Genomic DNA, 25,275 nt, shown 5'->3' on the forward strand with positions numbered 1-25,275 from the left:
TGGTGTATAAAACGGTAGCCTGGCAGCAGAGAGGTGTAACGCTCACCTGATTCTCGCAGAGGCGCCGGTCTTGACTGGGCGACTACCGTATCTTCAAAGGTGATGTGTAGCACCCGGTTGGCTCTTTGGGCTGGACCTCTGTGCACTGTATGCCTGACGTGTAGAGTAAGATGTCTGCAGATAGAAAATATGGGGTTAATGAACTGGGGTTATTGGGGTGTCCCTATCTCTTTCCTCTTCTCCTCTCCTGTAGACCCCCAAAGGTTAACGCTCTCACCTTAGGTAAGTGAATGCCGAGCTCTCCATCTGCCTCAGGGCAGGGTGCTGTAACCAGTTTCTTCACTGGATAGGTAGCGCAGGCCTCTTGACTTCAGAGGACTGCTGTCCGTCGTTTACTGCACGAACGGTAAGTTTCGAGTCATTCAAATGTCTTTAAAGTCTTTAGTAATGATGTCTCTTGTTTTGCAGGGTTCCGGCGATGGCGGATGACGGGCTGAAGTGAGTTGAAGATGGAGCCCGTGTGATGAATAGAAGCGCCTGGAAGCACGTAAGTAAGCGCTTGTTGCCTGCTTCACTATGCGCTCTAACTGTCTTTTTATTTTGCAGGTACGAGTTCGGAGCGGCTGCAGGGTGCCGGAATACCCACTGGATTAGATGTGGAAAGGAGTAATGGCACGTGAGTATTAAAGTTCCCCAATATCTTTAAACGCACCTTGTTTTGTCTTTCAGATGCGGGATGCAGCGCCGAAGGCCTCCGGAGCGTGCGAAGAGTTGGTAAACTTTTGTCTTTCAGATGCCGGAATGCAGTGTGAAGACCTCCGGAGCGCACGAAGAGTAGGTAAGCCTTTGCCTTTCAGATGCCGGAATGCTAACCTGTTCTTTCTTGTCTTTATAGGTGTTGCTGAAGACTGGATTCAGGATGGTAAGCCTTTTTCCTTAGGCCCAGGACCGGATGCAGAAGACACGATGAGCGTTCTGCTGCAGAGGTTGCAGAATAACGCAAAGCAAGATTCATCCACCGGGTGTGGTTTAAATAGCCTCCTGTAGTGCTTAGGTGTCTCCTTCCACAGCCACGCCCAAGTAAGAAAAGAGTTCCTGCCTTCCAGAAGAGTTCCAGTGTTCTGAATCTAGGGAGTGGCTCCAGCCCCACCCAACAGGAAAAGTAGTTCCAAACAGAAGAGGATCAGAGGCTCAACTGGCAGGCAAGTAAGCAGCATGGTCTGCTGAAGGTAAGTCCACCCAAGCATTATGAGCCCGGCGCTTCCAGCGCTGGGACTGGGCATATTTATGAGCCTGGTGCCACTGGCGCCAGGACTGGGTCCAAAAGGTCCCAATTGAGACTGGTTGGCACTCGGAACCTGGGTTATGGATCTGCTTCCAAGGGAGTTGGGGAAAACCCTGACCTTTTGGAAGCGGAGATCATGACAGGAGGAGGAAGTGGGCAGTGGAGAAGCTTAGACGGACATTTGGGAACGGGAGGAGAGCGAAATGCGAGAGCACTGGAACTTTCAGAGCAAGGCGCTTTGCGGATGCCTGGCGAGGGAGCCTAGTCTCCAGGGAACCAGTGACGTCGGAGGAAGGAAGCCGTATGCAGTGTTGCTCCTTCCCGTTTGGTTCTGCAAGTGCTAGTTTTCCCTGGGTGGAGGAGCTGGCACAGGAGTGCCTGAGGAGCAAGTGGTGAGACCCTGACCTCAGTTTGTGAGATTATATCACAAAGAGGGGGGGACTGTTTGTTGGAAAGATAGGTCACTAGGTCAGATCATTCATATCAAGTGTCCTAGTGCAACTCAATTGAATTCATATCCCCTTATATGAAAAACACAATGTCAACCATTGAGGTGTAGAAATTGTCATATCTTATTTTCAGCACAATACAAGAAATAATACAATGTGATAGTCAAGCAAAACAAATGTGCAATAAATATAAGCCTGAACTCACGGGGCACTTAAGCATATACAAGTACAAATATATACATTGAATTGATAAAATGAGTCAGGAAAATAAGTCATTCATAAGAGAGAAAAGCAAGAAAAAACATAATCATACATTTTACATCATCGGCTACAGTTGGCCGTTATTTTTAACACGTAGCGTAAAGCTTATGTCTACGCAGTCTGTTCAATTCCCAATTGAACAGGAAGTTTCTTAAACCCAAACGTTGTAAATTAAAATGAAAAAGGTTTAAGATGGAGAGAAAATAAATCGCTCCTCTTTGATATTCCAGAGTCAAGATAATTCTTTAACTGAAATTGGGTCTGCCAATGCAGGAGGGGGGGGCCAAAGAGGGAAAATCCGTCAGTTGTTTGGACCCGTTATCGCTAGTGGCCCAAACTTATGTTAAGGTCTAATAGAAGGATCTTCAGTCCCCTCTCATAACCATACGTTTTGGCGGTATGAACATGAGAGTTCAAGTCCTTAGTCAGGAAGATCCGCCTTCATCAGGGCAGTGGTAAACCGGACCCTGTAATTGTGAAGAGCAAACAGAGAAGGAGAAAAGACTAAGAGTGTGGAAAGTGGATATACATCACTGCTTGCCTGGAAGCGGGCTAACCTGTGTGGGGGGATATAGAAATGTGCAAGTTAAAAGATATATATAAAAGATAAATAACTATTTGTATTTTATTAATTAGGACAACTAAAAAGCTATATGTTGATTTCCCTGCATGGTGATATTCTAACAGCATAGAATGAGTACCACCCAACGGAAAAACAATTCCTAGCTGTATGAGCCCTTTTCTAGCACGTCCACAAGGATTCCAGATTGAGCCCCTTATCAGTTAATCACATATTGGTAGTTACATTGATTATTTCAAACAATTGGGTCTGCAGGGACAAAAGGGCGAGTGATGTCTCACCTTAAATATCCAAATGTCAGCATAGATACATCATGGAATGTTCACATTGCAATTGATGCCTGTGGGCGCTGAAATGGAGACGTCATTCATAGCCAGCAACTGCACACAGTGTAAAGTGCCTAAAATTGAAAAGTATCGGTATAAGTGACCTATGCAGTAAAATTCTGAATAGGACCCATATTTTGTAAATATAAAGTTCCATTGTACCTGTGTGGCAGGGGAGAAGTTGTTACACATCGGTCGCATGTTGGGTTTCACGCAGCGTCTGGGTCGGGACCATAAATAATGGCGGGCTCGGGCTGCTCTCAGTGTGATGCACCTAAATGGGAGGGTTGACACGAACTGTTCGTTGTAAAATAGTGGCCCCCAATCTGCCCCTGTCCCCGACATGGGATAAATTCATAATCTCTGTTCATGCATCTGGACCTACCACATTTTAAATATTTCTGTGCTCTTAAGCCATGTGATAGCGAAAGTAACTGTGAGAGTGCAACATATATCAGAGCCGAGTCCAGAAACTAAGTGCCTAAAAATCTGTGCTCTTGAGACGACTTTCTGCGAGCCATAGACACGCCTAAACTATGTCAATACGCCGTATGTGGAGCACATACCTCCAGGTTCCAAACAGGTCTCAGGCTGGAACGACGTGATGCCGTGGAGATATAGCATATTATGGTATGCGGAAGTAAATAAAGGGGTTGCTGTAGTAACGAGGTCACGTGTGGATGACCTTGTCACAAGTTATCGGTAGGCGTCGGCAGGGCTGCAGGCGGAGCCAGGAAGGCCCGGTGTCCGCAAGTCATGGTGTCCTTGCATATACGGAAGAGCACTGATGGTTGCCGTAGTAACAAGGTAAAGAAATGCCGGCACTGTGCAGATCAATAGATGCAAAGCTGTAAGCGGCAATAGTATGGGCGGTGCAATCTCGCCCGTTCTGTATAAAGAAATAATAGTTGCCAGCGTGTGTCGCTGCGGGCAGAGCAAGATGTATTACATTCCGACAAGAACGAGCGGCCCAGAGACACGGCCGTGCCTCTAGTGAAGGGCCGGGGCATCGGTCTGTGCCCGTATGGAAGTGGTGAAACTGACCATCGGTACGGTGCTGTAGAGAGTGTGGGTGCTAATGAGGGGCAACGGAGGAGCACTGCCCTTAGGAAAACGGTGGCCTAAGGCATGAGCCAGAGTTTGACCCCCTGGCTGTCACAGGGGAACATGGGGCCATGTCTTAGTCTCTATCAATTGCAACGTGAACATTCCATCCTGTATCTATGCTGACATGAGCCAGGCCACGATCACCTACGTGGCCCTCAAGGGCCTCTCCATCCCTCCAAAGACCCACTTGGAGTCAGACTTGGTGCTTGTGGCACCAGACTCACTCCCGTAGGATAACATTGGGGATTGGACTTGTAGTGCATTGATGGGGACAAGGTGGATGCCCCCACATGTTTTGGTTCCCAGAACTGCATGTGCGGTCTAGTCTTTTGGGTGTGGTTCAGTCCAGAGGCACCTAGGATACCCAGAGACTATTTAAGCCACACCCAGGCTGAGAAACATGCTTTGCGTTTTCTGCACCTGTACCGTGACACTCGCCATGTTCGGATTGGTCTCCAGTAGGCCTGCATCTTTCTTCTGCGCTCAACTCCTGCAAGAACACCGTTAGGAACAGCCTTACCTTGCGGTGCTTCTGCCCATCAGTCATCGCTCCTTCTGTTCTGCTGGCATCTTTGGCGGTGTCATTCCCATCCCGGCACGCCGCTTCCTAAGGAAAAGGGAAAAGAACAGAAAAAAGGCATTAGTAAGCATTCTGCAAATCTTCACTTATTTTTTAAATACTGTACGAGCTTCAAATGCTTACCTGAATCTCAGCCGCTCTGGGGGAACTGTCTCCGGAACTTCTCATCCATCTGCAAGAGGGAAAAGACACTCCAGGTTAGCGTGGAAACATCTAGATGGGCCGTATACCGCGCTTACCCACCGCATTTGTTCTTCATAACCGGCATCCGCTGAAAACGTCGCAGCACCTAAAAGACACAGAAAAAAGAACTCTGTTCAATGCAAATACGAAAGGGGTGCATCGCGCATCGCACTCTCACTCACCTTCAGTGCTACTCATCTCAGCAGCACACCACCATCCCCGGACGCAGGCCATCATCTAAGGAAGGAAAGGAATGAAGTTAGAGAACTGTTCAAAAGACTCATTATACTTACCTGTCGGACTCTTGCCAGTGAAGTAACTAGGCAGCAACAAGCCCGCATCAATCGACGCGCCCCTGCGCTGAAAGCAGGACGGAGAGCACACTATCCAAGAAAACAAGGCCCAGTCTCCAGTCGAATAGCCTCCAGGGAAAGGTTCAAGATCGTAAGAGGTCAGAACAGGCTGAGTGACGTCCCTGTGGATACCAGGTGAGCGTTACACCTTCTGAATATGCCCTTTGATGGCTCGCATTTGTTGGGCAGCAAGGCTGACTAAAGCCTTGAGAGGTTGCAATACTTTCTCCAGTACTCCAGGCCCTTCGACTTCAGGATTGGTTGGTGTCCCTGGACCTACAGGATGCTTACTTTCATGTGCAGATTCATCCAAAGTACAGAGTACCTGAGGTTTGTGGCTGGCAACTTGCACTTTCAGTTTCGGGTCCTGCAATTCGGATTGACCTCCCGGATGAAGTGATGGAGGTGTTGCTTTCGGCCAGGCGGCCGGCAACCAAATCCCTGTACCGTTGGCCCAAGTTTTGCGACTGGTGCAGAGGACACAATCCTTTTCAGTGTTCCATTCCGATGGTGCTCTTTCTTTTCTTTGGCCCACAGGGGCCTTCAATTAGTTACCATGAAAGATTGCCTGGCAGCGCTGTCTATTTTCAAGCGCTTGTCTGAAGAATGTTCTTATTTTAAGATTCCTTTGATTTCCCAAAAAAAGGGCTTACTGTGTTCCCGCAGTCCCCGTTTCAGGTGCTGATGTGAATTTGGTCTTGAAATTCCTAATGGGTGCTCCATTTGAACCTTTGCACTCTTGTCCTTTGAGACTGTCTTTCAAGACGGTTTTCTTGGTTGCGGTTACATCCGCTCACAGGGTGAGTGAATTACAGGCACTTTCATCTAAGCCACCCTTTACTGTGTTCCCCAAGGATAGGGTTGTACTGACGGTACGTCCTTCCTTTCTAGCTAAGGTAGTGTCTGAGTTTCATTTAGACCAGAAAGTGGTACTTTCTATCCTCCTCCTCATCCTGGTAAGTAAGAGGAGCAGCTCCATAGGTTTGACCCTAGGAGAGCTCTGAGCTTTTTTTATTTCTAGGATGTCCAGGGTCTGAGTGGACGATCACCTCTTTGTGGGTATGCTGGACACGGATTGGGCTAGGCTGTTACCAAACAGACCATGTCCGGGTGGATTATCCTCACCATTACTGAATGTTAGATTGGCAGGCAAGGATCCTCCTGAAGGGTTGCGCGCTCACTCTAGTAACGGCGTGGCTACTTCCACAGGTCTGCACCGGGGAGTTCCTATTAGGAATATTTGTGACGCAGCAACATGGACTTCGATCCACACCTTTGTCAAACATTACTCCCTGGATATACTCCATGGTCAACATATATGGCCTTTGGTAAAGCTGTTCTGTATTCTGCCTTCTGATTGGGTATTATACATTCTTCTCCCTCCTCCATTTTCTGGTACTGCTTTGGGAGTCTGTCAAAGATGTGGAATACGTTGGACACAATCCATTCAAAGAACAAGTTACTTACCAACTGGTAACTTTCTTTCGACTGGATGTTCCTCCAACATATTCCACATCACCCTCCCAGCCTGCCCCTCTGGAGAATTTCCTATGCTATTGCAGCTTGCGTTCCCTCGAGGCTATGTCCAGTCAAGCAGGCATTGTGTATGAGCAGGTCATATATTGTGGAGAATAAAACATAAACTGAGGCTACGGGCGCCGTGCATCCTATTTATAACATCCGGTGACGTTGGACTCGACTGAGGCCTTCGAGGGACATCGACTCGATGCAGGACGCTGTCTGCCGGAAAATGTTCTGAAGTAACACAGCTTTTGACGTTGCATGTCAAAGATGTGGAATACATTGGAGATGTGGAATCCCTGCGACATCCAGTCGAAAGAACGTCACCAGTTGGTAAGTAACTTGTTCATCTTGCAAAATACTTTTATCAACCAATCACACATTCTTTTCAAACGGTCTCATTGGTCTTAACTTTTTGCCTTTTTTTTGGCTGTATAATTGTGGCTATAATATATGCAGGCATAACCTTCTAACCATGGCTACCAGTGCATCCGATATAGGCACGGAAACCGAAACCTGCCAAAATATGCAACGTCCTATTGATGGACTCCTCACGGCGGCTTTGGTAACCTCATTATTACTGCGGCTACACTGCTGATCTTAAAATGACATTTGCCAAGCTACCCCGGGCCAAGCCACATTCAAACATTGGAAACTCATTCAAACTGAAAAATATTTTCCTTTTTTTAAAAAATTTTTTTATTCTACTTTTTCTACCAGTTACCGTGGCTCTGATAATCGCACTCGCATTGGCCGGTAAGATCCCCGCGCCACACGCCAATCTGAACCCATGTGCTATTCCTGCAGTTACTGGGGGAAACATTTTTGTCCATAAACGCAGTATTCCCACGGCTACACACCATTCTGTAACAAACTTTAAAATAGCACTTGTGATACAAACAACCCTAGCCCACGACACAACCCTAGCCCACGACACAATCTGACCTTTCTGGGCCATTGACCCTAAAACTAAGAGGATTGTCCTGTTTTTTCCTCAGTGTGCACAGCCTGTTACTGTGGCTATGAAAGGAACGCTACAAACTGGTAAAATCCCTGAGGCTATGTTATCGTGGCAATGAGCACCAAGTTCCCATAGGCCTATACCCTGGATGTGTCCTCGCCGCTATACGGACATACGTGTAATATCTGCAGCTATACTGGTGATCTGAAGCATGTTTTATATTTGTTCTTCTAGTTACATTATGATGGCTCACACCACAAATGCGGGCAGTTAATATTGTTAAAATTATTTAAATCCTTCCTTTTGGTGTTCTTTTCCTCCGTTTATTCTGCCCATTATCGTGGCTATGAAACCACGTACACCAAGTGAACTTTACGTCTCCCGTGGCACCGCAGCGTTTGATTGGTCCGCATCATAACAGCGGTTATTTCGCCACATCCGCAGGAACTTTGCAGGAACTTTGCATGTTTCTTTCATTGCTTTGTCTTTAGTTGAGAGCCTTTCCCCTCCACCTGCAAAAGCAAATTTCAACCCGACAAATTTTATTTTTCCCATTCCTTTTTACCTTCCCTTATTCCTAAACCTTTCTCTCTTAACTTGTTGTGCCCAAACCCACTCTACCACCCCCCCCTCCTAATCCCACAGCACTGCCCGTTACTATTCACTTTATCTTTCCTCGGACACACTTCCATTTCACATGTTTAACGTGATAATCATGTTAAAATAACTGCATTATATGGTTGTGGTTATAGAAAAAATTGCTTTAATCTTATCCTGATCTGCTTCATCCCAAACTCACTAATTTCAGATGGTGTCCTACTACGCCCCCACCCCCCACACCAATACCCTAACACCTGTTGATGCTTTTTTCTTCTCTAAATAGTTTTTGAACCCAGTTCCCTTTTGGCTAACCCCATTTGAACTGCGGTTACCTCTCTCTAAACACAAAATTTTCATTTCTGAAGTGTCTCTGCTGCAAAGTACTATGGGAGCTATAGGTATAATTTTGAGGGAAGCGGGTACCCTCTTCCCCTTCAAATATTTTAAAAACTACTGGATGCAATAACTCCAGACAACTTCTGGAAATTGAGTCAACGCTTTGTGCCCAAGTTTTTTCTTATTTGGTCCAATTCCATCATCCGTTTTTGCCCTGAGCAAAAAGTTGGACTTTTTCTCTATTTGAAAGTAAATGGGGGAATAGACCCAACAATTTTTTGTTCTTCTTTTTTTGCCTTCTTAATAACTTTTCTTTTTAAACTAACCTTTCTCATAATTTCCAGTCTAGGTGGTCCCGGGACAAACCTTTAGTTTGCGAAATATCAGCCAAATCCATCCTGCAAGTCAAATGAAATTTTTGGTTTTCCTATAGAAGTAGGTACACACCTTAATTCTAGTGCGGTGACTACCGCACTATAATAGATGCACATTTTCAGACTTCTGCTGTTGTACCCTCTGTCTGCCTGTTAAACATTTTATAATTTCCACTTGCTCCTTTTCCTTTTTTTCTGATCTCCTTCATCCCAGGGTGAACCATTAATCTTTTTGAGGAGCATTTATTTTCTCACCCACCCACGTTTCAACACTTGACGCATTAGAGTTCTTTAATTGTGACTTGATGGAAAGGTCATTTTTAGAGACATGAGTTGTAAAAAAACAATGATCACTCATGGGTCTGTAAAATAAGATGTGTGATGCGTATTAATTCACCTCAGAATATCGATATCTTTGAGAAATATTCTTCTGTTTTCAAACATACCATTTATTGATGCAACTGAGGAATTATTTCTCGAGTGCAATTCTGGCTGCTGACACATTTTGTTTGCATTTGTTATGTATTTTGTTGTCCCAATTATAAGTGAATATTGACAGGGAGTGGTTTTTCAATGTACGAATAAGGGAGTGAACATGAAAGAATGTAGACAGGTTTGCACATATTGAGCGCTTAATTTTGAACACAAATTTGATTTTTAGCTGCATAGCAAATATTCAATGTGAATTTGTATAATGCATTTCCTTCCATATCATACTGTAAGTTTGTTGATCTCTTAACAAATAATTTTGTGGCAGCCAAATATTAATGGGCAGGTGTTTACTATCAACGCTAATCCTTTTGTCTCTCTTCGGGAATGACGTCCAAATCCATACCATTGGGCTAAGAACTTGCGACCTAGAGGTTCCGCACAGGCTCCCCAGTGGGCATGCATCTTACTTGTTTGTCGTACCTAATTATCTCGATGCATTGTTCTAATGTTCTCAAACACCTTGCTGGAAATTAGCCAATGGGATGTGGTAGTGTTCAATTAAAGAGTAGCAAATCATTTGTATTGCTTTGACATTATTTAAGGGGAGATGAATTGGATGCCTTTTTAATATTGCCCTACAAGGCATAAAATAAGCAGTGTCGCTGAGCAATTCGCTATGCAATTCTGTAGGTTTGCTAATTAAATTGACACTTGAGTAGCAAAGTTAGCTATTTAAGTTACCCTGTTCAATGAAAGCACAGCCTTGCCTTCAGAGCTCTCCCCACCCTCTTTTCTCTGGTCACTAAGTTCAAAGGGGCTAATGGAGAGAGTACAGCAGTAACCATTCCCTTCACTCATGTGCCAAAAGGCCTTTGTGGGAATGCTACACACATTTTATTCTTCAAATAATTGCAAACCAGAAATAAATTGGGATAATACTGTTATTAAGTTAACTGTATCCTGTCTGCCAAAGACCAGTATGTTGTTTATTTTTTAAAAGGCTTTCAATTCTGTTTCTAAAAATGAAATGGGTTACTTAATGCATAATTACAGTATTGATACTGTAAAACACAGCATTGTCTCCATGCTTTACAGTGAATTGTATCTAAATCTGTGTCCACTAGATTTCATTTTGTTGGCGTAGATTCATCATATTGACGAGTGAACACCTTTGAAAATGTACATGACCACGCTGCCATATGCTTTGTTGTCAAACCTAGTCCTGTGGCCTGCTATTACATACAGCTTGTAACTGGTGCTCAACCCATGAGCTGACCCCATACTCCTTGACATTCTATCTTACCATGTTGGTTCATACCCACTACCCTGAAAGTGAGATGGCCGCATACTAGAATATTCTGCCGAATTTGCCCAGTTCTCTGCCTGCTATGCCATCCATTCTGTTTAGTCTTTTACACATTTGAATACACAAAGCTAACTTGATATTTACTAGTAGCGATCAATAGTTTCATCCAGTCAGTACATCTACAGACCTACTGCAAAACTGTACACTATAGTTGGCATCCAGAGCTCACTTTGCTCTATGATTATGATTGTATTACATATTTGCACCTGCAGTAGAGAGCTGGCCAAACTGTTTTGAGAGCCTTTTTACCATATCTATCATTTGGGTACATTCATGAAGCTAACCTTTTTACAGAAGCTCATCCAGGCCTCGCAAAGTATTTTCACCCACTCGCATAGTTGAGTAGATTTTAAGAAGGGCCGGTACTATTGTCAGGGGATGTTGGAAACTTAATGAAACTTTACTTTGTTTGCAGTAAATGTCAAATAAAAGTTGCACTGTGCATGGCTGGCCTCTGGGTGGCAGCAGTGTGCCAAACTAAAGTGGGTTTGTGGTGACATGCGCAATTTTACAGAAATAATTTGCAAGGCCTGACTTCTCACCAATGGCTTACTTCAGCGGTATACAAAACTGCTGTATTGTTGCTCATTGTATATCTTGGGTACAAGTATCTTCTGGTGGCATTAAAAACATTAGTACACAATTGCTAATCAAATGGGTTTGTTTTCTAATCAAGAAAAATGTAATTAGCAAACTTTGCTAATCAATTTTTGAAAACTATTTTATGCCTTGCTCTATGACAAACCTATGCATTCTAGCTCTGTAATGGAGGTTCTTTCTTTCCTTAGAGTGATGACTCTGACATATGGGATGATACTGCTTTGATAAAGGCATATGATAAGGCAGTGGCTTCTTTTAAGGTAATCTTTTGTTATCCATCTGTATGTATTTTTTGATGTTTCAAACGTTGCAATTCTATCTTTTATGCTAGTAGTTGTTCCTTTTGCTTTATTTTTTTTAACATGTTTTTTGCACATGTTTTTGTCTCGCATTAATTTAGCTCCAAGCCAGGAAATGTCAGTGGCCTATTGAGCTGATTTACACAAAATATATCTGGCTGTATTGAAGTAATTTGCACTGCTACAAAGACTGTTTTGGGGTCACCCTTAGTTTGTTGGCTCGTCTAGGAAAGGATCTTTTCGAAAGCAAGACGTTTTTAACCTTGAACTGTAGTACGGTTGCTGATGGGTAACTTGGAAAGCAAAAGGAGCGTCAACCTTAAAAAATAGAAAATAAAATCTGATCTTGAACACCTTCTGGAAGAAACAAATTGGTGAATACATTGTTAAAAAAAAAAATAAATAAAAAAAAAAAATTGTCAGTTTCACTTTACAGCTCTTGGAAACAGTAGTATTTAAAGCTTAGCAGAAATCCAAAGGACTGTGACTGCACTGAGGGTGCTATGTGTCACAATATAAAAAGAGGACTATGGAGTTTGTCAGACTCCAAAACCAAAAGAAACACAGGGTTCTGATCAAATAAACATGCATGTGAGACTGGGAAAAGGGTCTCCCTCTCTCCAGGATAAAAATTAAAAGTTCTAAAGTCCAGTGAAAGAGCTAGGGGTCTCGAAGGTAGAAGGGAATTAACAACACATTTCTGAGAATTCTCCTTATTGTGAAACCCAGGCCTTCACCAACCGTCGAGGAACATCAGACTACCCTCTGAAAGCAACTAACCATAGCTTGATCACTACCCAACTAAGAACCAACGTCAGGTCATCCACTTCCCACAACCGATGGATAATCCAACTGTCTACCGTCTCTCCAACGCTTAATAGCCCAACACCACCGCAATTAGACTCTCCACCCACAGGAAAGAGATCCAAAATTCAAATCCACTATTTAGGCAGCCACACGGGAAACCTCTAACAAACTACCAGAATCCTAGAACAACCCAATCCCAGAATCTCCCAATATCTCAAAAATCAGTCATACGTGGACACCCCAGCCAAGCTACAACAGCAGCCCACTATAGCACAACTACCCCCGGATTATAAGTCTGTACACAAGACGCAAGGTCAGATAGTGCAATCCCAACGCAAAAGGACAAGACTCAACACCATCCAAACCACAAGAGGTCGTACAGATGGGCTACAGCCCCTGAAACACAAACCAAAAAAATCCAAGCCATCCGACCACCTAGGCCCACAAGATGCCCAGACAAGAGAACAGGACGCTGTCAAAGACGCACCTGCTCACTCTTCCAGTAGAAACTGCCACAAATACAGAACACATCCTACAAACACCACGACCAACAGAACAAATGTCATGAGAAGAGAAAAACCCATATATTTTAACACCGTACCTCTCAACTGCCTCCACACCGCAACACCCCAATGCCTCTGGCAGTTCTAGGCAGACAGAAAAACTTTTGGAGCCTCGCAGGAAAAGAGAAGATTTGAGAAGAGAGGAACAAAATCACTCCCTATATCACAAAAATACAAGGGCAGGGTCAGCAACTGCAGCAAAACATATGAGATGAAAAAGTAGAAGATTTCTTAAACACAGCTATCTAACAGAACGTTTCAACGACGAAGCAGAACCCACAGAGCTCCAATCAATTTGTGAAAACAGAAGAAACCCAACAGAAATACTGCAAGATAAAACATGAAGAATAAAAATAGACAGAACACTGTCAACGATCCATTGTAACCTAATGAACGCAAGATACATTTCCAAACATGCCACAGAGTATTTTTGCCTCCTGTGCCACAGGGCTTTTGACATCCTATTCATAACCGAAACTTGGCTGGAAGAAAACTACAAAATCACACGCCACAACTACCTACCTGACAACTTCAAGTGCTCACAGGCAAACAGTAAAAACAAAAAAGGACTGGCAGTAGCTTAAAAGGAACACCTGAAAATTAAAATACATAAACCACTAAGCATCAAACTGTGACTCCCTAATCGTTCAACTAACCGCAAACCCCAAAACAAACCTCAAATTTGTTCTAGTTTACAGATCACCGACATATGATGCAACCTTTGTGGACGCCTTCACAGAAGCCATTACCAACCTAGCCATCGAGCAGGAACACCTGATAATCCAGGAGACTTCAACATTTGGTTTGAAGAAGAAACTGCTAACTCGCAAAAATCACTAGCGAAACAATTGAAGACAATGAAACCACATCAGCTAGTCAAAGGAGCAACTCACGCAGCAGGTCATACACTAGACGCAATCTTTGCCAACAAAAACCTCATCACCACCAATATAGATCCTCTGGATCGACCACCTCATCCCTTTCATAATCACGACCCAGGACAACAGCCAAACATCCGGACAAACTGTTCACTCTTGAAAAGAAACTGGAGGACCATCAAAGCTAGCAACCTTATAGAACTGGACATCAACAAACCACCGACAACGGCCCTGGACAAAGCTGACATCGACATAATACAGAACTACTGCCTAAGTGGATCGCCGAAACAATCGATGTCTCCAAGGAATAACCATTCACCCCATCACGCAAAAGAGCAACAGAAAAATGGTTTAGCCCGCTACTCGGCAACATGAAAAGACAAAACAAGACGCTTGGAACTATAGTGGAGGGAAAAAATACAACCAGACAAATTACAATTCCAACGACAAATCCACTCGTACAAAAAGGAAATCCACAAGGCCAAAAAGAAATTCTACGACCACTGAATCTCCAAAGCTGCCAACACTCAAAGAACTGTTTGTTAAACAAAATGATAAACCCCCTTGGCTGCAACAATACACCCATGCCCTCACTGAAACTATGCCACGAACTCGCAGATCACTTCAAGAGCAAAACCAAATCATACAAAGCAGAGCAATCTAGCACGAAGCGCAACCAGCCTTGCCAGCCGAGGATCGTACAAACTACAAAACGTTCCCCAAATGTCAGCGGAGACATTTGTCAAGCTAGTAAGAAACAGCAACAAAGCCGGCTCCCCCATGGATCCCTGCCCCCCATACATACACAAATCAATCCTCACGCAAGGAGCGCCCATAGAACGCTACAGAAACCTTTTCAACCAATCACTATTAACAGGTAAAGTACAGCGATCATTCAAATCGCCATACATCAAGCCACTTCTCAAAGGCACAGCAGGCAACGTGTAAGACCTCAACAAATCCACCCCCAGGGAATCCACCTCTGGAGTACCACAAGGATCCTCCCCATCTCTGCTGCTCTTCAACATATACTTGGCTCCACTAATCAATCTCATTAAAAGACATGGCTTCACATGCTACAACTATGCTGATGACGCACAGATCTACAAAGTACAAAACCCATGGAAAGAAAACGCACAAACCTGCAAGAATGCCTGCCTGAACTCTACTGCTGGATGAACACAACCTCAAACTCAACCCTCGCAAAACAGAAATAATGGTTATATCCAGAAACAGCCACTACATCCCATGGCCAACAGTACTAGGAACAGCACTGACACCATCAGTAAAGCACCTCAGAGTGCTGATAGACAGCGAACTAACACTTGAGCCACATGTAAATGCTATAATCAAGAAATGCTTCTTCCTCCTGCACAGAGTGAAATGTTTCCTACCTTTACTCTCCTTCACCCACAAAACACTTGCCATCATCGAACTCATGTCCAGAGTAGACTATGCCAACAGCCTATACCTAGGAAGGCCAGAACGCCTATTAAAGAAATTTCAGCGTATTCAAAACGCAGCAGCCAGACTCATGCTCAAACTATACGAAGAGAACACATTAGCCCAGCCCTGAAAATAATACACAACTACAGAAAAAACGAATAAGGTTCAAAACAATGTGCATAACACACAGAGCAATCCACGGCCGAGGAGCAGAGTTAGAAAATATTTACTATCCAGCAAGACCACTCGGTTCAAGACACGACTTGCCCCTAGAACCAAAACCATACAATAAAATAATATTTGGAGGATCTTTCTCATACCTGGCTCCAAAATCATGGAATTGTCTACCAAGAAACATACAGAATACAAGGGATCATCTGGAATTCAGAAAACTAAAAACGTGGCTCTTCACCCCAAAATCGGAAGGGAATAAGTAGGAATCTTACATTCTGGCAGAAACGGGAAGCCCAGGGAGGGACCCACAATCCATTGCCTAATCATCCCAAACTGGTGGGCGTAGGGAGGACGTTTTTGGACCTCTCATGCACACACACTGCCAATGCCACAGTAGGCTGGGACCCCCCACTAGAAGTCAAGGGTCTGGCCCATAACCTTCCTAACCTAACCATCTTTAACCCAAGGGGGGTGGGAACACCACCACAACCCATCTCCACATACTACTAGATTTCTAAAGAAAACAATTACCACACTGCAACGTACTTGCCGATTAGGATGCAAACAATATCAAAGCACACAGGATGGTCATAGATGCCCGCCACATAAACCAAAGCAAAAAGGTCAACAAAAAAACCCCCTGCTAACCCAATACTAAAACCTCATTTTTCCACAAACGTCTCCTACAGAAACTCAGACGACCACATCTCTGCACAGCAACCCACACATACTTCACCACACTGCAACAACACATAACCCTGCACAACAGCAAATGGGAATCGCTCAGCACACGAAAATCACACCTATGCTGAGCGAATGGTGCAAACCGAACTGAAGCTGCCAACAGAACATTGAAACTCACTTTCCTATTCCCACTGCACCCTAACTGCTCCCACACCCTCCCCGTTTCACACTGTCCTTTTCCAGATCTGCCAGAACACCAGGGGACCACTGCGGTGGTGATGGTGCACGGTACAAGAACCTTTAACATTAACATATATAAATTTACATTTGCAATTAAACACTACATTTAGATCACCAGTAACTGAAGTAAAGTACAAGCTAAACATACACAGTGCATAGAGTTGCAAAGAGGGTCCAATCAAAACATAATGGTCAACTCATAATGGTGGTTATCTAAAAAAAAAAGTCTAAAATTGTATTACTCATGTCTGGTTGAGGGAATAACGCAAGAGAATGCAGCTGAAATGGACATCTGCATTAATTACCAATAATGATCACAGACCAAATAACCGGACAGACTCCAAGAATATGGCAAAATACGACTTCTCTCATTTAATAAAGCAAGTCGAACTGACAAATTGGATTGATTTATGCCCACTCAAACAAACTTGACTACACAATGGTTTTGTACCCCAATATGCGTAATCTGATGTCATCCTATGTGGCAAATCATAAAACCTATAGAGGGGAGGGCTTGGTTAGGGAAACCTAATTACATATGGTGTATATATAAGGATTAGTACTTCATTGGCTGCCCCTTGTCTGTAGGGCATGCCTTGAACTACCTCTAAATAAGCCTCTCGTACTCCAGCCAGAGTTGGAGCAGGAGCTCCGGATCGCTGCAGGAGCAGCTGATCACCATCCTCCGATGAAGCGGACCTCATCTGGAGGTTTGCTGACCCTTCCCACGCAAAACGAAACGCGTGCACCAATTTGGCTATTCTTAGCGCATTCCGCGCGGTAGCCGCCGACAATAATCCCAGCAACTGTGAGTACGCCCTATTTAGGCATCTGTCTTGCACACATCCGTGCTGCCCACATGCAAGCTGTTTATTTTTTACTTCGCCATTACGACACACGAGGTGTCTCTTATTTCAAGATGGCCGCCCGTGTTGCAGGCCTGATGTGCCTGTGTTACCAACCCAGCAGAGGATAGCCTCTTGCTGATTGGTTGTAGCCTCATTTACTACAGCCTATGGGAAGCCGGCAGGCGTGAGCCGGCCCTTCCTGGAAAGGCCCTGAGGGCAAGGCCAACAACTGTCCAGAGACTGTCCTGAGCTGGCCAGAGCCCAGGGCCATACCCCTTGCCCGTTTGAGGCAGTGAGTAACTTATATCTGCCTTAAGATATATTACCTGCTCTATCCTCCCAAACGGCTCTCCACATTGCCTTTCTACCACATGTCATGCGCTGCAGTCACTGCACGGGACGTCCAGGTTGCCTAAACTGCCATAACATTGCGCCACCATAGCCTGACCTACGTTCGCCATACCCTGATGAGTATCTCTACTATGCTTATTATGCCCATTCACCCTCTGGCATTTTACATTGTTGTGCTCTTTTCTTCTTTTTCTCTTTGCTCATACATTTTGATCTTGTGGCCCACTGAACTTTAAGTTCATCCTGCTAAAATCGAATCTAGGTACCCCTGACTTATGCATTTAACTTGTGTCCCATTGCATTGTTAATGCACCGATTCATGTTTGCATGATCTGATCTAGACCCGTACCCACGATAACTGCCATAGCTGTGTCCTCATACTTAGACCCTAGTTTTCTTGGTACTACTTATACCTAGGTATTTATGGCTCACCTTACTGTGTTGTGCCTTATGGTCACTAACGGACCACTTTAACTGTGTTGTGCCTCATAGTCGCTAACGGACCACCTTGATTGTGCTGTGGCCCTTTCATCATGCCCTTTAACACTAGGCGCAGCCCTGGCCTCAACTAGCCATCTGCACTACACATTGCGTCACCCTAGCCAGACATCTTAGCGAAACAAGGGAACCACACCAACTACCATGTGCAGAAACTTGGCCTCCCTGACCCTCCTAGTTACAATCATGACCTTTGCTACCTTTAGCACTCGTCCCCCCACAGACAGAAACCTGAGACTCAGGGCAAGGTTACCTTGCATATACGAACCTAAAAGAAACAGTACTAACAATACTGCTAGATTCCCATCTATACAGACACACATGGATAAGCAAACTCTAACTACGTCACCTTTAACTCCAACCCTAACTCCTACTCACCTCCACCAAACGAAACGCCGGAGCCCAAATAAACGTACAGACATACTTGTAAGTCACCCTATTCCCAAGAACACCTTATCACTTACTGGAGGCCTTATCAATGCCAGATCCATGGTAGCCCATGCAATTGAAATTGCTGTCATACTAAACAACAGTAGCATTGACTTCCTTGCCGTAACAGAAACCTGGCTCCATGAGGCAGCAGGACCGTCACTGATGTTAGCCATACCTGACAACTACCAGATCCATAGAGTAGACAGGCCCAATGCTAAAGGCGGTGGCCTAGCAATCATCGCGAAAACCACCTTGCCTATCAGACTCACCACCCTGTGCTTCCTGCGAAGTACTCTCAGCAAAAATGCAACTTTCCAACAACCGCACGCTAACCATTCACTTGATCTACAGGCCCCCAGGTCCCCTGGGAAACTTTGAAGATGATCTTACCACCCTCATAGCGAACAATACCCAAAGTCACCCGCAAACGCTGCTGCTGGGCGACTTTAACATCGGCTTCAATGAGCCAGACAATAAAAACGCCCTCTCTATGACAGCTATCCTAAATGACCAAGGCCTCACCCAAAAAGTTATCTCCCCCACACATGCTAAAGGCAGAATCCTTGACTGGGTATCAGAACTCAACTGCAACATAGTCATCACTGCCATTACCCCATAACTATGGACTGACCACTCTCTAATAAACTTCACTGCCACACTTGACCTCCCCAGCCCTAAAACCATCAAAATACCACCACCACTCCCTACCAGAAGTAAAAAAGACATTACTACAGAAAAACTCATCCCCCTCCTCTTGCCCACTATCAACGGTCTGAAGGACAACACTGACCCAGACATACTAGTAGACACCTTCAACAAAGCCATGTCTCACGCATTAGACACCATTGCACCTGCAAAACTCCGCAAAGCCAAGCAAGAAACCCACCTCAATGCCTGGTTCACCCCCCAGCTGAAGGACCTTAGAAAGCAGAAACGAAAACTCCAAACTATCTGGCGTAACTCGCCCACCAATGACAACAAAACTAAGCTAACCCAAGTTACAAAACACTACAAGTCAGAAATTATCTACACTAAAAAAACGTATTCAATGACAGAATTACCGATGCCAAATCGAATACCAAGGAACTTTTTGCCATCCTCCGGGAAATGGAATCCCCTATCCAACTTACTGATACGGTCCCTAAGGACAAGATATGGTGCACTAATATACAGAATGCCTTATCGAACAAAATCTCCACCCTCCAACTGAAAATAATGAACAAAAAAGACACCCTCTCCCCTACTGATCAACAAGTGCCCCTAGCAACTGAACCTATCACCATCCCCCCTTTTAGCTTTAAACCCATCTCCATCGACACTGAAAAGGCTATCCTCTCACTTAAGCCCTCCAACTGTAAGGGCGACAGCTGCCCAGCGCAAATAATAAAGGACGCTGCCAGAGACTTAGCCCCCTTCATCTCGAAGCTTATCAACTCATCCTTCAAATCCAACACATGCCAGCCAACTTAAAAGAATCCTGGGTCCTCCCCCTTCTCAAAAAACAAACCCTCGATCCATCTATCCCGACTAACTATAGGCCAATCACCACAGTACCCTTCTTACTAAAAATTATCGACAGAGTAGCCTATCTCCAAATTCAAGAATACCTAGAAGCTAATCATCTACTAGGCTCGCGCCAATCGGGCTTCCGCCCACTCCATGGCACTGAAACAGCCCTGATAGATCTTAAAACTAAAATGGAGGAATTTAAGGATAATGGGAAAACAGCGCTGCTACTTTTACTGGACTTGTCAGCAGCTTTTGATTTGGTGGATCATGCAGTCTTATGCAACCACCTCAAGCTGGCTGCCAACTTCACAAGAGATGCTATAGCTTGGGTCCAATCCTTTCTAGCCAACCGGACCATGAGAGTATTCTCCCCCTCCACTTGTGCCGATCCCATCCAAATCACATGTGGAGTCCCACAGGGCTCCTGTGTCTCACCCACTATGTACAACATCTTCACCAAGCCATTGTTCGACAAGTTGGACAGACTGGGCGTCACCTACACTAATTACGCAGATGACACCCAGATCCTCATACCTCTTTCGGGCAACTATGAAGCGGACTTGGCTCTGGTGAATAAAATTTACATCCTCATTCAAGCATGGATGGCCACTCATGGCCTCTGCCTGAACGACGATAAAACTGCTCCTCGGTTCAGACCACAACTTATCCAAACTCACCCCGGACTATGCCTCATTTAACATCGATAACAATACTATTAAGGTTATGCGCGAGGTTAAAACTTTAGGTTTTTACCTTGACTCAGCTCTTACCCTCAAAAAGCAAGTGAACTCCCTCGCCTCCTCAACCACCTACACGTGTAAACTGATCCGTGCCGCCAGACCCTTCCTGTCCAGTGCCAGCTGCCTCACCCTGGCCAATGCCCTTGTCATGTCCAGACTCGACTATTGCAACGCCTTATACTCGGGCGCAAACAAGTCGGTCACTGACAAACTCCAGAGACTACAAAATAACGCTCTCAGAGCAGCTCTGAACATCCCATGCAGAGAGCATATCTCCAAACACCGGACAGAAGCCAACAGGCTAAAGATAAAGGACAGAATCCTCCTTAAAACTATTTCCCTCACCTCTAAATGCCTCAACAATCGAGCACCCCCCTACCTAGCGGAAAGAATCAACTGGAGACCCTCCAACCGACTGACGAGATCTGCCAACACCTTCCTACTGGAAGTCCCTAGATTCAAACTTACCACAGCGGGCGGTGCGAGCTTCCCAGTTAGAGCTGCACAATCATGGAACACACTCCCATCCGACTTTAGACGCCCTCTACCCTACACAAGATTCAGATCTTACGCCCTCAAATGGCTGCACAACAATGACATGCAACGATCCTCATCCTAGCGGAAATGCTACAACCTGTTAAGGTGTTACTCTTACGCGCTTAACCTATGTTATTTTATATGTACTGTATCTGTATCACCCATTGTAAGCAACCATTGTTTTTCTGTAATAGCCTGTGTCAGGCATTGTAACTAAGTTTCGAGTCCTCTTGTATTGCTGCGCCCAGATGCCCACGGGCTCGGAGCGCATTACCAAATAAATAAACAAAATAATAGTGATTTATAGCAGACAACATGGCAGCGCATTGGTCTATACAGCATTGTATGTTAGTTGCCTCATAGACCCACTGGTTGGCATCCTCACCCATCCTTGGACTTTTGGCTCTTTAGCAGCACGTAAGCGAAAGGAAACCTAGGTGCTTGGAAATGCGTCCTATTACTCCCCACTTTCCCAATTACTCCATCATCCCTCAGCCATAAGTCAAAGTTTCTCATCTATTGTTGACCTTGAAGCGTGTTCACTGTTCTCGAACATTTGAGGAAGTGTGAGCACACCACTATCTTCGTCTGAGGCTTAATGAATAGCCCTTGTTTTTTACTTCAGGATTACGTGTTGAGGCCACGAATATGTCCATTTCGACCTTCTGTTTACTGCTATTTAATTCAGTTATGCTGGGTGCTATTGCTCCTCTTGGCTTCTAGAGGCTTGCTCACTCTCTTGTACAGACTTTACACACTTTTAATTGGCCAGTTCCTGGCTCTTGCAATTGTTTTCTTCTTTAATCCAAGAGAAATATGTCTCGCATTCAGGGCTTATCCGTCTGGCTCCCCTAGTGCCTTGCAATTATTCCTTAAAATAGTTTCCTTGATCCAGCCCAACATAGACTTGTCTTTGTTTTGCACACAGGGCTGTTCTCCAGCGTCTCCTGATTCTACAGGCTTGTGTGTCTCTGAGGTAGTTTGGTTGAATTCAACAGGAGCCGGTGTACAACTTCCTATCATGGCCGTCATAGACACGTTATATATACCTCTATAGCAAGCTTCTATGTCTCTTCTACCATGCGTTAATGCGTATTTACAGTTATTGCACAGTAAGTTAATTCTTCTTTGTATTCATGATTACTTTATCTTTAGCGCATGTTTCTCTTGGTGCTTCAGTTAGTTTTACTCTTAAGTATTTCCATATTGTTTCAGCATAGGTTTGTATATCTTCTTTATGACATCATTCTGCCCTCGTCAGATTTCACTTAGCGCTCCATGATGTCCATGGGTGCGTGCCAACATCCTTCTATGTGCCATCCTTCCACTTGTTCGGTGCAAGGGTACATTCTATATGGTTGTCTGAGTGCATAATGTGTCTCGTACACTCAATGCGGTATAGGGTCCCATTCATAGCTAGTCTTCTGCTTTTCCAATATGACGGCGGTGAGGGGGGTGGGAACTAGTGAGAAAGCATCCACCTGCTCATCTACACCCCCCTCCCTGGTAGAATTTTTGACCAAATTCTTTTTCAATCGCCTTCATCTTGTCATCAAACTATAGTTTCTTTGTGATCCATATCTTTGTCACCCCCTTCAGGTGACCTGCATTCTTTATATGGTCACCCACACTCCAGGTCCTGTGACAGCAATCTGCAGATGGACAGAATATCTGACGTCCTACATATTCTTTTCTGATCCTTAGGGTAGTAGAACTTTGTTCCCTGGGGTACAAGGGGACTTTTCTTCATATTCTCACAAGTGCTTTCCTCATTCTGCATCTATTCACCAGTTTCAGTATCTCTGTCAATCATTATTTTCATTCCAATAGCTTTCTTGGCTGTCTTCTGGCATTGTCCCAAGATGATCTTTATAAGACAAATCCTAGCAATACAAACAATAGTATCGCTCCAAGTAGCTTGAATGCATTCGGAAACCAGGTTTTGAATCCATGAAAACAAAGACTAAAACCAGTCATCCTCCTTGGTCTCGTCTACTTAATCCACCATCTTTGTGTGCAGGGTTGGCAACATCGTTATTGCTTCTGTCAGGGTTCCATTTTCTTAATCATGGGCAGGTGTAAATGTACAGCAAGAAGGCCTGATGTTGGCGCACAAACCTCCTTCCATTGGTTCTGGAGGGCCATGAGCCCGATTACCCTCAATTGTTCTCTGATCGCATTGAATCCTTTTATTTTATTGATCGTCTGTAACTGCTCTATCCTGTTATCTGTAACCACTTGGTGTCCACTGCAGTCTGAACTCCTGGCTAGAAGATAGCTGTGTATATCACTGCTGTTCTGCTGAACTACTTGTGCTCATCTGGAATATTATAAGCTTCTACTGATTGTCACACTCGTACTCTTGGCTCACCTGTTTACTTTTTGAAGTCTTCCTTCTGGTGTTTGAAGGACTCTCCTTCTTCCTGATTGTTCGATCCTTGTGCAGAAAGGGACGTGTCTCTTCTGTTGCCAGTATGCAGGTGGGTCGATGCAGTTCGGTCTCCTGCCGCGGGAGAATTGGCTAAGTCCAGGAAGAGAAGCAGACTAATCCAGAAATGATCAAGGAACTCGCACGGAACAGCGAGGCAGAGAATGCGAGGAGCTGATCAGAACAGAATACCAGGAAGAAAGAACGGTTCACCGCTGGGAAGCCGAAGGGATTGGGAAGGGGGATAATGACAAAATTCAGAGCTGAAACTTGCTGGTACTAACAGGTGCGGAACGGCAAGCGTTGAGACACGCCGAGCCGCGGGGGCCTATCCGTTTTCAAGGAAGCAGCAGGTATAGCTGGGAGACTAGACCGTGAGATTCCCAGTGGCGCCAGCCATGTTGGAAGTACACTGGATGCAATACTAAGATGTTTGAGAGACCATGTTGTCCAGAAGGGGTGGAATTAGTGATTCATGACAGATTTTGCTTAGAAGTAATTCTCCTTTATTGGCTTCTACTGAGCGATCTTCTCGTCCGCAGGTGTGCGACCATCTTCGGGAAGTCGGTGATCTGTATGCTACTCTGTGGTACCACAAAGGCTGGCATGCTTATCCGTACTAATGAACAGACTCCTCCCCATTCTGGTGCTAACTTCATACATGCTCTTGATATGCAGACCCAGTAGTGGTCCATCAGGACTGCTGGTTCTTCCTCCATCACTGGCACATAAAAACGCGACCACACTTGAAATGTTCTCCAACGTGCCATTATTTCTGAAACATGGGGACGCATTCTTCACCGGTAATATTTGCAATTCCCCCCTCATCGTCAATCCATGTTAACAATCTTGCAGTCCTATTGACTTGTTAATGCCAGCGCCTTGCACACAACCAATCCATCGGCCCATCCTTCTGGAGTGGGCACTGTTCCTTTAATTCGTAGCTGGCCTCTTTACCAGCATTCTCCTCTTTCCTCTCCAGCCTTGTCCTCACATTGTAACATCTTCGATTTTGATTCCTGCTCCATTTATTCCCGGCTGTTTGCATTTTATTTGATGCTTTGTTTTTTGCTTTTCTCTTTGTATCTTGTACATAATTATCTTCTCTTTGGGATGTCGTTTTATCCACCAATACTATGGATGCTGTCCTGCTTGGAATTATCCTCTTGTCAGGCAAAGTGCAAGATGCGTTCGGCAATGTGCCTTTTTCACTGATACTTCTGTTGCTATGAATATTTTAGAGGTTCCCAAAGCATAAGGTATGAGGCAACACACATGGCAGCTTTCATCTGACGTTCTTCTCCCCACCTTTATCATGTGCTGATACCATGGGTTATTTTTTAAATGAGCCGAATTGTCGAGTTACTTTTTTATATAGTCATGCTTTTCTTCAACATCTCTTTTAAACCGATACCATAGGTGTTTAATATTATAAAAAAGGCAGTCTGTACCTCTAGTGCAAACAATAGTAAGTTTCATTGACATCCTCCATATATGTATTGTTCTTTGCATTTTGTGTTCACTTGG

The 25,275-nt window shown here is 44.6% G+C and overlaps 1 protein-coding gene across 2 annotated transcripts in view; it reads left to right on the top strand.

Moving 5' to 3' along the window:
• LOC138511692 (survival motor neuron protein-like) overlaps positions 1-25,275 on the top strand; it is a 643,682-nt gene that overhangs the window by 87,060 nt on the left and 531,347 nt on the right. For both annotated transcript variants that reach the window (XM_069627523.1, XM_069627524.1), the window contains exon 2: positions 11,503-11,574. In XM_069627523.1, the coding sequence (XP_069483624.1) occupies positions 11,503-11,574 (72 nt within the window). The remainder of the gene's footprint in view (positions 1-11,502; positions 11,575-25,275) is intronic.

This window comes from Ambystoma mexicanum, chromosome 6p, assembly GCF_040938575.1.
Source record: "Ambystoma mexicanum isolate Mex_15411 chromosome 6p, UKY_AmexF1_1, whole genome shotgun sequence".
Classification (NCBI taxonomy): domain Eukaryota; kingdom Metazoa; phylum Chordata; class Amphibia; order Caudata; family Ambystomatidae; genus Ambystoma; species Ambystoma mexicanum.